Genomic DNA, 15,567 nt, shown 5'->3' with positions numbered 1-15,567 from the left:
AGACTATTTCTTTTCTATATTCACTAGTCTGTTTAATATTTTAGATTCTATATGTATTGCAATAGCATACCATACAGTATCTTTCTCTGTCTGACTTATTTCACTAAGCATAATGCCCTCCAAGACATCCATGTTGTTGCAAATGGCAAATTTTCATTCTTTTTTGTGGCTGAGTAATATTTCATTGTATACATACACCACATCCTCTTTACACGTTCATCTGTCCACATACATCCGTATATATATTCTTTTTCAGTTTTTCATTATAGGTTATTATAAGATACTGAATACAGTTCCCTGTGCTATACAGTGGGTCCTTGTTGTTTATTTATTTTACATATACTAGTGTGCATCTGTTAATCCCAAACTCCTGACTTATCTCTTCCACCCCCTTTCCCCTTTGGTAACCATGAGTTTGTTTTCTATGTCTGTGAGTCTGTTCTCTTTTGTAAATAAGTTCATTTGTATAATTTTTTAAGGTTCCACATACAAGTGATACCATATGATACTTATCTTTCTCTCTCTGACTTCACTTAATAATCTCTAGACCCATCCATGTTGCTGCAAATGATATTATTTCATTCTTTTTTATGGCTTTTTCCATAGTATATATATACCAAATCTTCTTTATCCAATCATCTGTGGCTGGACATTTAGGTTGCTTCCATGTCTTGGCTGTTGTGACTAGTGCTGTTATGAACATTGGGGTGCATGTATCTTTTTTAATTAGAGTTTTTGTCTTTTCTGGCTATATCCTCAGGAGTGGGATTGCCGGATCATATGGTAAGTCTATTTTTAGTTTTTAAAGGAATCTCTGTACTACTCTCCATAATGGCTGCACCAATTTACATTCCCACCAGCAGAGTTGGAGGATTCCTTTTTCTCCGCACTCTCCCCAGCATGTATTATTTGTAGACTTTTCAGTGATGGCCATTCTGACTGCTGTGAGGTGATACCTCATTGTAGCTTTGATTTGCATTTCTTTAATTAGCAATGTTGAACATTTTTCATCATGGTTTGGATTTGCATTTCTCTTATGATTAGCAATGTTGAGCATCTTTTCGTGTGCCTGTTGGCCATCTGTGTGTCTTCTTTGGAATAATGTCTGTTCAGATCTTCTGGAGGGGGAGCCCAGATTCTTATATCGGAAGTCCTCCCAGAACTGGGTTCCTGTGCTTCAGGGCACAAGTGACAGGTAGAATTTGAGGCTGATTGAGTGTTCTCTTGGTGTCCATCTTCCTCTGACAGGACAAACTGCAAGAGGGCAGAAGGAGTGTCCCTTTCCCCTCTATTGGATGCACAAGGCTTAGCTTCTAATAGGTGCTCAATCAACATTGCCTACACTTTGGCCCTTGGACACAGTTGTATTTACATCAGGATTCCACAGACACACATCATTTTTACTGAAATGCAACATGCATAAAATGTGCAAATATAAGCATACAGTTCAAACATTTCACTAGCTTACCAGAAGCCCTCTGTCTGCCCCTTTCTTATCTCTACACTCACTCCCAGGAAAATGTTGTCCTCGCTTCCAACATCATAGTTTAGATTAGTTGTGCTTGGTGGGGTTTTGGGTTTTGTTTTTTTTTTTTTTGTCCTTTGGAATAAATGGATTGATGTAGAATGTTCTCTATTGTGTCTGGGTTTTTCTGCTCACCATTAGGTTGGTGAGAATCCAAATGGCCGAACGAAGCTGCAAGCCACATGTTGATTTCACCTCACACTCACAGCGATTGGCCTAGTGGGGGGCCGGGGGAGGAGTTTTTTCTGTTAAGGGCTAGTTAGTAAAAGTGGTTGGCTTTGTGGGCCTTGTGGTCTCTGTCACCACTTCTCAACTCTGCCAGTGATGTGTGGAGCAGCCACAGATGATATATTCAAAAGTGGGCATGGCTGTGTGCCCGGAAAACTTTTTTTATGGACCCTAGAATTTGAATTTCCTATACTTTCTATATGTCATTAAATATTAACTTTTTAATGATTTTCAAATGTTTAATAACTGATAATGAAAAAGCATACATATGCATAACCGAATCAATATGCTGTACACCAGAAACTAACACAAGACTGTCAATCAACTATACTTCAATACAAAAAATTTAATGTGAGCACTGTTTGGCAGTTCACCAAAAAGTTAAACACAGAATTGCCATATAATCCAGCAATTCCACTCTTGGGTCTGTACCCAAAATAACTGAAAGCAGCCACTCACGGGGATACTTGCATACCCCGGTTCACAGCCGCACTGTTCACAGAAACCCAACTGCCGCAAACGGGTGAATGGATAAACAAGATGTGGTATGTACAAATGATTGAATATTAGCCTTAAAAAGGAATGAAGTTTTTTCTTTTTTGGGTAGGGGTAGGTAATTAGGTTTATTTAAGTTTTTTAATGGAGGTTCTGGGGTTTGAACCCAGGACCTCCTGCACGCTAAGCACACACTCTATCACTGAGCTACACCCTCCCCTCTAGGAGTGAAGTTCTGATACATTCTACAACATGGAGGAATCTTAAAAGATTATGCTCAGCGAAATAAGGCAGACACAGAAGGCTAATTCCATGTATTTGTAATATGAATAAATAGGCAAATTCATAAAGTAGATTGGAGGTGACCAAGGGCTGGAGGGGAGGGGAGGGTTAGAGTTTAATGGGTAGAGTTTCAGTTTGGGATGCTTAAAAAAAATTCTGGAAATGGAGAGGGGTGATGATTCCACAATATTGTGAATGGACTTAATGCCACTGAATTGTACCCTTGAAAATGGTTAAAATGGTACATTTTATGTGTATACATATATATATTTGGGGGGGGAGGGAGGTAATTCAGTTTGTTTGTTTGTTTGTTTAATTTTTTTAGAGAAGGCGCTGGGGATTGAAACCAGGACGTCATGCATGCGAAGCACCTGCTCTACCCCTTGAGCTATATCCTACCACAGTTTATGTATATTTTACCACAATTTAAAAAAAAATCTATTCCTATTGGAAACAAACACAAACAAAAAAAAAAAGAAAAAGAAAAAGAAAAAGGAAAGAAAACCATTCTTAGCTTGTGAGTGGTACAAAAATAGACGGCAGGCTGGATTTGGCCCATGGGCTGTAACTTGCCAACATCAGTTGTAGATTGTCCCATTGAAGGAATAGACCATGATTTTATCTGTCTGTTCTATTGTGATGGGCATTTGGGAATGAACATGGTATGCAGTTCTCACACAAGGACATGACTTTGGTGACCTTTGTGTTTCTCTGCCTGTCCCTCCAACTGCGGTTTCTGGAATTATTCCCCAGGTAACCATCTCCGGGAGTCCCGCGGATGTGGGAAGGGAAGGCTGTTGAAAGAGGAGGCCCTGGAGCCTACCCTGGGGGCCTCCTCTTAGCCCCGGATGTGGGAAGGGAGGGCCAGGATGCCAAGGGGCTTAGCCAAGACAGGAAGCCCCACACCCGGAGGCCTTAAAGAGAAAGCTGAGGCAGGGGCAAAGGATGTATATTCCAGGATTCTGCCTGCAGAGTCCAAGGAGAGGGTAAGTGACAGGGGCCCCTGCCTCTGCCCAGAGCCTCAGCCAGGGAGCCTGGGCAAAGCTGGCCCTCCAGCCCTGTCCTCCATCGGGACCCAGGGCTCCAGGTCCCACACGCTCGGCGGGCCTGATCCCTCCCAGGCTGGGAAGGGGCTGACCCCACCGTGGGCCCCCTGGTTCTCTCTTGCAGCACCTGCAGGATGAAGGCTCTCCCCCTCCTCCTCGTCCCACTCCTGTGGCTGCTGGTGTGTGGCACGTCACTGTGTCCCATGGATGAAGCCCTCAATGAGAAGATCCAAGATGCCACCAGTTTCCTAAGTGAGGACCCTGACATCTGACCTCAGCAGGGGCCCCTCCAATTCCTGACATGGAGCAGACAAGAAGTGGCCCCGACCCCAATCTCAGCTCCTGCCCGGCTCCACCCTTAACCGCAGCTCCAAACCCTCCTCCCTCCAAAATGCCCACCTCAAGACAGAATCCTGGGAGGCGGTGAGCTCCCCTCCACCTGGGCTCTCCCCCAGGGCCCAGACCACCTGGGACCTCCCCAGGGGAGTTTTTGTGACCCCTTGCCTATGTCCAGACCACAGGGCCTGGGCAGCATAAGAATGGGGGAGGGGAAGCTTGGTCTCACAGTTACCCATCCCCCTCCACCACCCCGCAGTACTTGACGTAGTAAGGAGAGTTCGCCTGGACTGCCGGAGTGTCACCTCCAGGGGGGACCTGGTTACCTGCCCCTCAGGTGAGTACAGAACTCTCAGCTCTGTTCTCGGTACCCTGTAACCCCCTCCGCCACGTCCAGCCTCTATTTCTCTAAGACCATGGAGACCCAGTCTCTACTTCTAGAATGTTCTGGTCTGCACCCCCAGCCTTTTCCCTCCCCACAACTCCCGGACCCTATTTCCTCAGGACCCCGGTGTCCAGGTCCTCAACCGCCAGCGTCCCCACCACCCACGCATCCAGCTCCCATTCTCCAGTGTGAGGGCCTCCAGCCCCCTGGACCCCGAGGCCCGCAGCCTCTGGCTCGGAGCCCAAGCTCTCCCCACTCCTCGCTCCCACTGGCAGGCTTCGCTGTCACCGGCTGCACGTGTGGCTCTGCCTGTGGCTCGTGGGATGTTCGCGCCGAGACCACATGCCACTGCCAGTGCGCAGGCATGGACTGGACAGGAGCCCGCTGCTGTCGCCTGCAGGCCTAGTAGCCTAAAGCTGCACCTGCATACGGGATGGGCCTCGAGGGCGTGGCCAGCCTCAGAGGGGTGGGGTCATGCCCCGGAGGGGCGGGGCTAGAAATAAAGGCTGAGAAGAGGATGGAGAGGGCCTGGGCCCTGTGCTGTGTCTTCTGTGGGGTGAGGGAGACTGAGCTGGCCTCTCCAAAAAGAGCGAGGCGCGTAGTCACCAGAGGGAGTGGGGTGGGGGGACAACTGCGACTTTCTTCTGCCCCATTCCCCACTCCTCCCTTGTGGTCCCCCACTTCTACTTCTGAAAAAATGGGGACTTAACTTCCTCTAATGACACCCACACCCAAGGTTCGTGGCCACCTTCAGGAGGGGAAGGGAGTGTTACCTTTGAAGCCAACCTGTCGGTCACCCTAGCGTTTCGGACCTCCCGGGAAGTTGCTGGGTCATTCTTCCCCACTGCCCACAATGAGGCCTCCTCAGGGATCTGGGTCTGGACAGGGCAGGGACCCTCACCCACCCTATCCACGTGTGCTCCCGGGACTCAGGCCACCAGCAGCCCCTGGGTCAGGGTGCATCCCTGAGCCATCGGGGAGCCCAAAGCCCTGAGCCCCATCCCTCTCTCCTCACCTGCATCAGGGGACCCCCAAGGGGCAGACAAAGCTGGGTCATGAGCAGGAAGGAGTCTTCACAGGGGTCTGGGGAGAACTCCTACCTGATGCTACCTACATCACCAATTCATGTTTTCACATGCACAGGTGCAGTTTTGAGTAATTACAGCTCATGGTATGTACCTCTCATGAGCCCTCAAATATGAAAACACAGGGCAGGGGGCTTGTATCTTTGATGTATCTGGCTCTTAGAAAGAGCTTGGTAGATAGAAGGTGTTCGGGAAATGTCTGTTGAATAAATAACCACACACACGTGGCTACACCAACTAGGTGCGCACACTACATGCACATACGTAGTTACTCGTGGCCATGTGCACGCACAGTACAAAACCCAGTTACCATGGTTACACAGAGACACGCCGCCCACAGATACACACATGCCCACTGAACGGAGAGACCCAGGGACACACAGACACATGTATGCCTCGGACAGACTCTCATACTTCCAACATCAAGTCCCGCCCCCACCCCCATGACACCGGTCTCAGCCTGGAGTCAAAACCCTAGAAGGGAAATCCTCAGCACCACAGGGAGAGGGGCACAACCCAGGTGATTCAAGGTCTAGTTCCTGAGAATCCTAACCCAGGAGTCTTAAAAGCCAGTCCCTGAGAGATGCAGGCAGAGAATTCAGAATACTTGGTGCTCAATCTTAAAAGGGACCCCAGAGGTAAACATCACAGTCCCCAGCATACTCCTCAGGCTGGAGAATGGAGGACAGGGTGGAGTTCCAGCTTTCAAGATGTTTTGGACTCTCCTCCCACTGGCAACTACCCGCTATGATGTCTGATACTGGTGGCCATGAGCTGAGGTCACAAACACTCCTGGTGCCTGTGGCATCCACCCAGTCTCTGATCCAGGCATTCTCCTCCCACGTCCTTCATCCTAATCCCACTTCGGCCTTGGGGTTGGAGTGGGATCACTGATTCAGAAGTGTGTTAAGAACCAGAGGGGGTGAGTCGAGTACCTTGTCTAGCCTGTCCTTCACTGGCGTGAAGGGAGGAGCACTCCAGTGTCTCCAGACCCTGATGTGAATGCCCCCTTGTCTCCAAGACCCACAATTGTCCTTCTCTATGGACCCCAAGAAAGGCCTCTTCAGAGCGCTCAGTTCCAACAGTCACCCTCCTGTCCCAGAGCACAGACTTTGACAGGCAACCCCTCCCCCTTCTTAAGCCTCCTTCCTCTTTTGCCAAATGCCTGGCCCCTGTAGTAGCCAGACCCACGTCAAGCTAGCTGGAGCAAAAGCGAAAGGACATTTCTGGATTATGTAACTGAAAGGCCCAGGGTTAGAACAACAGATTCAAGTATGGCTGGATCCAGGGTCTCAAATGATGTGTCCAGGACCCTACTCCCTGTCAGGTCTGCTTTCCTCAGTGCTGGCTTCACTTTCAAGCAGGCTCTCTCTTGTCACAGCTCCAGGCCTACATCCTCACAGTCTTACGGCCGCAGGGTGAGGAGTGAGTGGGGGAAAGAGGATACCCTTTTTCCTGGTTAACCCACCAAGAGCCTCAGGACTAAATTTCATTGGTTGAGTCTGGCTCATGTTCCTGCCCCTGTGCCAAATTTTGGACTCTGATTGGCTGGGCTTGGATCCTATGCCCACCCTAAACCAATCCCTAGTTAGGACATATTTTCTTTCTTAAAAGAAAGCCGAGATAGTTACTCAGTGAAAGTCTGGTCAGGCAACCTCAGGAGCCCTCTTAGGCCACTGTGACATGGTTGCTTGAGGGTCTCCAGTTTGGGGACTAACTTTTCCTCAAAGTCCAGAGGGCTGGGGCCTGGTCTCAGCCTCATCAGAGCCAGGGAAAGGTGTAATGCTGTGGCCCCACTCCCTGTGCCTGTCCATCAGAGCAAAGCCAGTTCGCCACTGGCCCATCTCTTCTGTGACTGTTGGGCTGGGTGTGGGGTCACATTTCCCAGTAAGTGGAGTCTTTGTAAGACCAGATACAAGGGCTGGCATCTAACCACTATTAAATCAATCTTCCTTGAGCAGACAAGATTGGCAATGCTTTAGGAAAGAGAATGTTATCCTCACTGGATCTTGGGGACCATTCCAAAATTATCTAGAATTTAATCACACGTTTTAAATCTAAAACATACTCACTTCCTACACATAGAAAGTTTCAAACTTATTTTTTCCAAAGGGAGAGTAATGGAGCAGGACCCTATGGGGCCTTCCCAGGACAGACACCACCAACCCCTCAGTGTCCTCTGCCTGTCTCTTGTCTCTAGAAAAACTTTAGCCAAAAAAATACATTTAATCAAAGAAATGAAAAAATGCAGAAGCAAAGAGAAGCAGTCAAACAGGACAAAATAATAATAGTTTAGCCATGCAGCAAAGTCAAAGACCTTTACTTTCTCCTCGAGGGCTACAGATAAGATTCTGAGCCATATCCTCTGAGCCGTTTTACAGATACTAAAATGCCCACCACGTGGAAGAAGTTAAGTACACGATGACCAGAGTGTAGCCATGACATAAGCTGCTCCATCTTGCACAATTCTGAGAACTGGCCTCAAGGAAATGGGAACAAACTGAGTCTGAAAATGAAGATTAACTGCACTTAAAACAATCAAGATGGTGCTGATCAGACCGCCACGTGACCAACTTGAAGATGACTACAGTAAAAGAGCTACAAACTACTATGTATAAAATAGATAAGAAACAAGGGTGTATTGTACAGCGCAGAGTAATACAGCCATTATTTAGTAATAACTTTACATGGAGTATGATCTATAAAAGTATTGAATCACTATGCTGTACACCTGAAACTAATATAATATTATAAATCAACTATTCTTCAATTTTTAAAAATCCTGCCCTCCAAAACCATGATGCATTTCACATTTTACTTCCATCAGAAGGCACTGCTCTAGATCTAAAGAGAAAATTCCCTGTATACTTGGTCTCATTTTTTTTTAATCCACAGTTTTCAAGGTCAGAGAGACAAAGAGAACTTCAAGACAGCTAGGCAGAGCGCAGACAGTGTGATGCCATGAATACGCATCGACCTGCAAATGAGGGTGACACACGTGCAGGCGGGCAGATTGTGACTGGGGGTGTTCAGGAGGGTGTGCATCAGTGTTCGTGTGTGGGACTCTGGGTAGGTGAGGAGATGTGTGGCTGAGTGTGAGTGGGTTTGCTTCCGGAGTTAGGTCAAGGTGAGGCCTGGCCTCAGTCCCACATGTGGGTGTGCAGTTCGGTGACCCTGTTGCCTCCTACCCGCGCTTCTCCTTCAAGGGATCTTGAAGAAGTAGAACTTCGCAGGGCGGGGCCAAGAGGGGGAACCGGGGCTAGGAACTGCCTCTGCCCTAAAAGGTAGGGCTTGGAGGCGTCAAAGCTCTTCTCTTGAGAGCAAGAGATGGGAGGTTGAGGTTCATCCAGGTAGACACACACACATACACACACACACCCACCCACCCACACACACACACACACACACACACACACAGAGCTTCCTGTAGATTTCCTGACCATCCCTTTTTTAAAACCATTATTTTTATTGAATACAATTGACAGATGGGGGAGGATATAACTCAAGTGGTAGAGTGCATGCTCAGCGTACACAAGGTCCTGGGTTCAATCCCCAGTACCTCCTCTAAAAGTAGATAAATAAGTAAACCTAATTATCTCTCCTGCTAATAAACAGCAAAATTAAAAAAAAACTGACATATCACTGTTGTGTAAGTTTAACGTGTACAACGTGTTGATTTGATACATTTGTCTATTGCAATGTGATCGCCACCATAGTGTTAGTTAACACTTTAACCACAAGTTCCTGACTATTCCATTCCATTTCCGGGACTGTAGGCTCCTGTTCTTGGTCCTCCCTGAGACCTCTGGTCTCCTAAGACCCCTCTTGAGCCGGGGTGGAGGTGAGGATGCCCAAGGTGAGGTGGGAGGGTCCTGCATCCCTGGAAAGAGGAGGCTGACCCCTCCTTTCTTCCCTCACCCCAACCCAGAGACTTCCTCATCCTTCCAGACACCTTCCGGTGGGTGGAGAATGAATACAGACAAATTGGTGGCCCGGGGAAAATGGAGACTGAGGAAATCTACATGAACCAGGTCAAGATGCAGGCAGCAGCCTTTAAAGACAAGAAACGGCGATCCCCAGACAACAAAGAAGGTTAGGCACCTCGCCCTGGAGAGGCAAGGGGAGAGGTCGAGAGGGAGAGGTTGGGATAGAAGAGATAAGGAGCTGAAAGTTGGGGCCAGAGGGTTCCTTCCCCTACCCAGAAAGTGTGTGTGTCTGTGTATCACCCAGACGGTCACACACACCCTCTCCCCTTAATCAAGAAGCTGACCTTTATTCCCCACTCCCTGTCTTTTCCCCCAGAAGTGTGTTGTGTGCAGGGTTCGGTGAACCCAGATGTCTGAGCCTCCTCTCCCACTCCCATCCCTGTCCCAGCGCTCCGGGCAGGCAGGTTTCCACAGCCCCTTCCACTGACCTGCTCACAGGTGCAGATGACCCTGCCTATGAGAATTTCACCTTGACCTTCAGAAATCGTGACCAGCCAAAGGGCAGTCATTCACCAGCCAAGAATAAGGGTGAGCGGCCACCCATGAGCCACATCCCATTGCCTGGGGAGGGGCCTGCAGGAGAGCATTGCTGAGACAAGGGGCAGTGCGTGGGGGTCAGGTCGATGGCGTGGTGTTGAGGCTTGTGTGTGACAGTGGTGGGGGTAGCTTTGTAGGTGATGATGATGGTGGTGGTGTGAATGGAAGATCTGGGTGATGGCGATGGTGAGTAAGTGACCGTGGTGGAGTGCATCGGGAAGGAATCACCCAGACAGAGCTGGTGAGGGTACTGATGAGGTCGGACAATGGGGACAATGCCCGTAAATGGGCATTGATGCTGGTGGGTGTCAGTGAAGGATGGTAAGGAGGGGGGTGATGCTGATGGTGTTAGGGACCATTGCTGGTGGCTCTGGCCAGGCTGGCAGTGTCGTTGATGGCCAAAGCTGCTTATGGTATTGGGGACAGCACGTGTAGGTGACAGAGCTGTTGATGGTGTTAGTGCCAATGGTCCGAGTGGCGGTGTTGGGCCCTGGAGGTGACCTGTCCTGCCTCTGCCCCAGTCCCATCCCAGTCCAGGCCTCCCTTGGACTCTGCCCAGGGCCTCTATTTGTTGCACAGAGCCATGGTGAGCCTGTCCCTCCTCCTCGCCCTGTCCTGCGTCGTTCTCTTGGCCTTGGTCCTGATGAAGAGTGAGTGTTTCGAGTTTTTGGTGACTGGGGCAGGGGCCGGGGCAGTGTGGAGGGGTCCTCGGGAGCTGGGGAGGTCAAGTCTGCCTCCCAAGGCTGCAGAATTAGGGCGATTGGAGGGTTTTCCTTTTCCACCCCCATCCTGAACAGATTCTGAGATGTCCCAGGAGCTGCTGAACTTGAAAGGGGAGCTTCAGAATGGTGAGGGAGGACCTGGGCCTGGGTGGGGTAGGGAGGGGAGCGGCGACACAGACATCCCCACCCCACACCCTCAGTCTCCCTCTCGGCGCAGGGGTGCCTGGAGTTGCAGAAGGAGGCCTGGAGCACCCTCAATCAGAGCACCAGGATGGCAGTGCAGGGCATTAACACGCTGAAGAACAAGGTCCAGGAACAGAGCCAGAAACTCTTAAGAGGTGCCCTTACCGACCTCCACTGGGTGAACGTGTCTCTGTGCTCAGCGTTGGGCTGGGTGCTGGGGAGTTGGGGGATGGGGCAGTGGGGCCTCGCCCTCCCAAGAGCGCAGGATTTGGAAGGGTGATGGATTAGGGAGTATATAAATGCTGCTGGAAAACTCCAACTCCACGGGCTCTGTGGCACCCCAGCTTGGGGGTCAAACAGGGAGTTTCCAATAAAGGTGGCAAAGCCCCACCTCAGTTTTCTTCTGTCTCTCCCACCCCTAGCCATAAGTGAAACCAGGGCTAAGTTAGACGAAATCGAGTTGCTGAAGATGCCAAATCCAAGTAAGTTGGAGCTGGGGAGGGAAGGGAGGAAGATGAGGGGTCCACCCCCCTGATCTGGCCCTAGATTCCCTTCTGAGAGTGGAATCTGCCTGACCTTGGGTTTCCACCCTTTACCCCTCACCCCCAACGCCGCAGACCCCTCATCTAAATCAATGAGAAGGCGTTGAAGCCCTGGCTGCAGCTGGGAGGACAAGATTGCATCCCTCAGTGAAGATGGAAGATGGGGGCCCCAGCCTGGTCCGAACCTGTCCTTCATCCCACGTGTAGAAAATCACATATCTTGGCAAATGAGTGTTGTGACATTACGTGTGTGTGTGCGCACATGTGTATGGGGGTAAGTAGTTCGGGGAGGGTGGGTATTTCAGTGTGTCCCACAGGAAGGCGCTATGGGTGAAGGTTGCAGGTGGGAGTCACGCGTGTGACACACGCGTGTAGCATGGTGTGTGTGAGTGTAATGCATGTCACGGTGGGTGGCCGTGTCAGCAGCAACCACAGAGGTGTGTCACTGTGGGGTGTGGGTGTTGGTGCTACATGTTGTATGTGCCCATTTCATTGTCAGTATAAACACATGTGTGCCCTGCGGGATAAGTGTATAAACGTGTCACTGCCTGTGCCAACGTGAACAGGTGTGTGTCAACATGAGCATGCCTGATTATGTCACCGAGGGGGTTCAGAGCGTGTGCCCAGACGTGTCCATTTGTTTCTGCGCTCACTTTCCGTGATTCATGAAGATAAAGGCCAAAGGGAAAGCACGTGGCTTTCCAGTCTGTTATTGGTGTGGCTGGGAGGCTTCGGGACCTGGTCAGGGAGGGTCTGTAAGTGGTCAGACTTGGGAACTGGGGAAGGGCAGTGAACACGTGGACGTGATGCCAGGAACCCTGGGGCCCCAGGCGGTGTGAGAACAAATTCCCCCAGTGGGCCCATGAACGTGTACCCAGGGAGGAGCTGAGCCCCTGCACCCTGAGTGTGTACCCATGAAGGTTTGGGGCCTGAGATGTACAAGGTCTTCCTAAGTGTACAAGGGCCCGCGGATGCGTATCTCTGAGTCTGTACCCACGGATGTGCCTGTGCTGGTGGGTGATTCTGTCCACAGAGCATGTATCCACGAGCACAGGTGCCGGTAAGTGTACTATGCCCACTGCTCAAGGCTGTACATCCCCTGAGAGAACACGTGCCCACGGGCATACATTTGTCCCTAAGGCAAGTGGACATGTGCACACAGGCATTGGTGTGTCTCTAAGACTAGTGAGCATGCGCATATGGCCATACATGTGCCCCTACAAGACAACGTGTACCCGAGGACATACATGTGCCCCTGAGACAGGTAGACATATGCTCAAGGACGCACATGTACCGATCGTCGAGCCTGTGCTCCTGAGCAGGTGACCACCCGTGCTACTGTCCCCCCAATCGTGGGCCAACCAAGGCCAGCGAGGCTCCTAACCGCCACGCCGCGTCCCTCGGTCGGGCCCCGCGGACACGCGCGCCCCCGTGCGGCCACTCTCCAGAATGACTGCGCGCGCCCCGCCCACACGCCCGTCCCGCTGCGGCGCCTGCGCATGCCGGGCCTTTTACGACGCCGTAAAGCAGCTCGGCCGAATCGCTGGCCGCAGTTCCCGGTAAGACCCCGCCCGCCACGACCCCTCCCGTTGCCGCGCCTTGTCCGCTCCCCGATCCCTCCCCGCGGGTCACTGGTCCTGGGTCAGGGTCTCGGCGTCCGTGATTCCCGATCAGCCAGCCTCGGCCCACCCCGGGGGACAGCGAGGAGGGTGGGCTCCTCCCCGGTCCCTCTGTCTGGTCTACGCCGGAGCCGAGGTCCCGGTCTTAACGCGGCTCAAGCTCACCAACCCCCATGGCAGCCCGGTGGAGGGGGTCTCAACATCCCCCCTTCCCATCTCGCGCGCTGGGCCCTCCCCATGTAGGCGGCTGTGCACCGGGGCAGGGGTGTCCTGCAGCTCCTGGGACTCCCCTCCCTCGCTGGTCCACTGGTCTTTCCGTCTCCCACGCAGACCTGGTTGGGGAGCTCAGCATGCCCAGACCATTCCCGCCTCTGGCCGGGTCCCTGCCTAGTGGGGGCGGGGTTCTCAGCTACCCCTCCTGATCCCACCCTTGGTGAATGGGAGGAGGGAGGATGTCTCTGCGCCCTTGGGATCCCCCCCATCCGCTGCCACCCCCATCGCAAAGCCACAGTGTGTCTCAGCACCCCCTTGGGGTTTTCTCCCAACAGGCCCCTTCCGGGGTTCTCCCGCCACCTACAGCTGTGGCTTCATGTTCTGGGATGGCGGGGAGCCAGGAGGGGGCGCCCTCTCCCTCTTGTTTCCCACTGTGCTGCTACCTTTCTGGGAGCAAGGGGGTGGGCTGCTCCCGACGCCTTCTCTGGCCCCGCTCCAGTTAGGGTTTTTGCTTTGTTTTATTTTGTTTTGTTTTGTTACAAACGCAGGCCCACTTAAAGAAGCACGCTTTGTGCATGACAAATCGGTGTTGCCAGAGGGCGCGGGTTTGGAACGATTCGCAGCACCTTCTCCTGGCTTGCCCTATATATCTTGCCGGCGCCCCACGCCCCCAACCCGCCTGGCCGTTGGTCTGAACAGACCTCCTACTCATTGGGTTTCTCTGGCTTTCCTCAGGGGAGAGGCAGAGAAGTTCTCTTTATCCTGGGAAGTCAGCGCTGTTGCTGCTGGAGCGCATGGTGGGGGCGGGACAGTTGCCGCTGACCTCCTCGTCCCCTCCCTGCCCTAGGTCTGACGTCCCCCTTCCCAAGCACTAATTTTCTAGTTACTTGCACAGGTGGCGGAGAGGGTCGTGACGCTGATTTTAAAGCACGAGGATCACCTGGAACTCGAGGGTTGGGGGTGGTTTCCAGCGCCCCCTTCTGGTCCCCCTCTCGTCTCTCCTCACGTCTTCCCTCTCAATCCTCCTCCCTCCCAAACCCTCTCCTCGCCAAGGGTAAAAGCCTATTCCGTCTCCCGTTTGTCCGTCACTGGTTGCCCGTAATGGAGGTGGGCTTTACGCGCAGGTGGATGCCTCCTTGCCTTCCACTCGTCTCTTCCCACGTGGGAAGGCAGCGATGGAGCACACAAGGGAGGGGGACCCCCGGGGTTCTCCCGCCTCTGACCCCCACGTTTCCCGGTCTCCCCGCAGGGCGGCGGCGGCATGGAGGCGCGCTTCACGCGCGGGAAGTCGGCGCTGCTGGAGCGCGCGCTGGCCCGGCCGCGCACCGAGGTGAGCCTGAGCGCCTTCGCGCTGCTCTTCTCCGAGCTGGTGCAGCACTGCCAGAGCCGCGTCTTCTCGGTGGCCGAGCTGCAGGCGCGCCTGGCCGCGCTGGGCCGCCAGGTGGGCGCCCGCGTCCTGGACGCGCTGGTGGCTCGAGAAAAGGGTGCCCGGCGCGAAACCAAGGTGCTGGGCGCACTGCTGTTCGTTAAGGGCGCCGTGTGGAAGGCGCTCTTCGGCAAGGAGGCCGACAAGCTGGAGCAGGCCAACGACGACGCGCGCACCTTCTACATCATCGAGCGGGAGCCGCTCATCAACACCTATATCTCGGTGCCCAAGGAGAACAGCACGCTCAACTGCGCCAGCTTCACGGCGGGCATCGTGGAGGCGGTGCTCACACACAGCGGCTTCCCCGCCAAGGTCACGGCGCACTGGCACAAGGGCACTACGCTCATGATCAAGTTCGAGGAGGCGGTCATCGCCCGAGACCGGGCCCTGGAGGGCCGCTGACCCCGCGGAGATAAAGGATGCTGAGCCGCCTTCCTGAGTGTGTCTTGTGTCTTGTGTGGGGGCCTCAGAGCCACTCAGCACCTTGCCCCAGGCCGATGTCTCAGGCTGGTAATGGAGGCCAAAGCCAAGCATGTTAATAACAGAGTAGGGAGGTGGGGGTGGGGAGGTGGGGGGGCGGATCTGACTCAGCTTGGGGGTTGGGGGAGGCCCAGGGCTTGTCAAGATAAATCTGGCTCAAGGGGCTACTGGAGTGGGGAGAACGCTGGCACTTTCTGGTATCACAGTTGGAGGCCATCCAAAGGCTGAAGTTGGTTGAGGGGGAGCAGCAGAGGTGGGTGGCCAGGAGTGGGGTATCCTGGTGGAGGGATCAAGCTAAGGGAGATGCCCTGAGACCTGGGGCTGGTGCACTTTTTGTGTAAAGGACCAGACAGTGGATGGTTTACACCCAGCAGTCTCTGTCTGACTGCTCTGTAGACAGCTGTAGGTTAAGGGATGGGTGTGGCTATATATCTAGAAAACAGGCAGAGAGTGGTTGTTTGTCAACTTTTTTTTTTT

The 15,567-nt window shown here is 52.6% G+C and overlaps 3 protein-coding genes across 5 annotated transcripts; all 3 read left to right on the top strand.

The window, feature by feature from the left end:
* The first annotated feature begins 3,393 nt into the window (after positions 1-3,393).
* Positions 3,394-4,779, top strand: RETN (resistin). Its single transcript, XM_032466325.1, has 4 exons — positions 3,394-3,516; positions 3,701-3,828; positions 4,172-4,249; positions 4,573-4,779. The coding sequence occupies exons 1-4, from the start codon at positions 3,476-3,478 to the stop codon at positions 4,701-4,703; spliced, it is 378 nt and encodes a 125-aa protein (XP_032322216.1). The 5' UTR covers positions 3,394-3,475; the 3' UTR covers positions 4,704-4,779.
* Positions 4,780-9,356: 4,577 nt separating this feature from the next.
* On the top strand, positions 9,357-12,730 carry MCEMP1 (mast cell expressed membrane protein 1). 3 transcript variants are annotated; one of them, XR_004314410.1, is made up of 8 exons: positions 9,357-9,474; positions 9,807-9,896; positions 10,427-10,555; positions 10,703-10,753; positions 10,828-10,965; positions 11,233-11,292; positions 11,428-11,626; positions 12,675-12,730. XR_004314410.1 is itself a non-coding variant. In XM_014553129.2 (7 exons), exons 1-7 carry the CDS (start codon positions 9,384-9,386, stop codon positions 11,457-11,459), a joined length of 591 nt encoding a protein of 196 aa, XP_014408615.1. In that variant the 5' UTR covers positions 9,357-9,383; the 3' UTR covers positions 11,460-12,040. The 3 variants fall into 3 exon arrangements, 2 of the variants coding, with proteins under 2 accessions (XP_014408615.1, XP_014408616.1); XM_014553129.2 differs by lacking the exon at positions 12,675-12,730 and having other exon boundaries at positions 11,428-12,040; XM_014553130.2 differs by lacking the exons at positions 10,427-10,555; positions 12,675-12,730 and having other exon boundaries at positions 11,428-12,040.
* Positions 12,731-12,843: 113 nt separating this feature from the next.
* On the top strand, positions 12,844-15,042 carry TRAPPC5 (trafficking protein particle complex 5). Its single transcript, XM_032466323.1, has 2 exons — positions 12,844-12,911; positions 14,434-15,042. The coding sequence occupies exons 1-2, from the start codon at positions 12,852-12,854 to the stop codon at positions 15,010-15,012; spliced, it is 639 nt and encodes a 212-aa protein (XP_032322214.1). The 5' UTR covers positions 12,844-12,851; the 3' UTR covers positions 15,013-15,042.
* The last annotated feature ends 525 nt before the right edge of the window (positions 15,043-15,567 follow it).

The sequence above is a fragment of the Camelus ferus genome, chromosome 22 (genome assembly GCF_009834535.1).
Source record: "Camelus ferus isolate YT-003-E chromosome 22, BCGSAC_Cfer_1.0, whole genome shotgun sequence".
Taxonomy (NCBI): domain Eukaryota; kingdom Metazoa; phylum Chordata; class Mammalia; order Artiodactyla; family Camelidae; genus Camelus; species Camelus ferus.
This window is presented reverse-complemented; position numbering and strand designations above follow the sequence as displayed.

Excerpts from the sequence above, each read along its gene's own strand:
- RETN (XM_032466325.1), top strand. The coding sequence starts at position 3,476 with ATGTATATTCCAGGATTCTGCCTGCAGAGTCCAAGGAGAGG. Across the intron at positions 3,517-3,700 it reads CTGCAGAGTCCAAGGAGAGG|CACCTGCAGGATGAAGGCTC; the intron begins GTAAGTGACAGG and ends TCTCTCTTGCAG. Across the intron at positions 3,829-4,171 it reads AGATGCCACCAGTTTCCTAA|TACTTGACGTAGTAAGGAGA; the intron begins GTGAGGACCCTG and ends ACCACCCCGCAG.
- TRAPPC5 (XM_032466323.1), top strand. The coding sequence starts at position 12,852 with ATGCCGGGCCTTTTACGACGCCGTAAAGCAGCTCGGCCGAATCGCTGG. Across the intron at positions 12,912-14,433 it reads ATCGCTGGCCGCAGTTCCCG|GGCGGCGGCGGCATGGAGGC; the intron begins GTAAGACCCCGC and ends GTCTCCCCGCAG.
- MCEMP1 (XM_014553129.2), top strand. The coding sequence starts at position 9,384 with ATGGAGACTGAGGAAATCTACATGAACCAGGTCAAGATGCAGGCAGCA. Across the intron at positions 9,475-9,806 it reads ATCCCCAGACAACAAAGAAG|GTGCAGATGACCCTGCCTAT; the intron begins GTTAGGCACCTC and ends ACCTGCTCACAG. Across the intron at positions 10,556-10,702 it reads GGCCTTGGTCCTGATGAAGA|ATTCTGAGATGTCCCAGGAG; the intron begins GTGAGTGTTTCG and ends CATCCTGAACAG.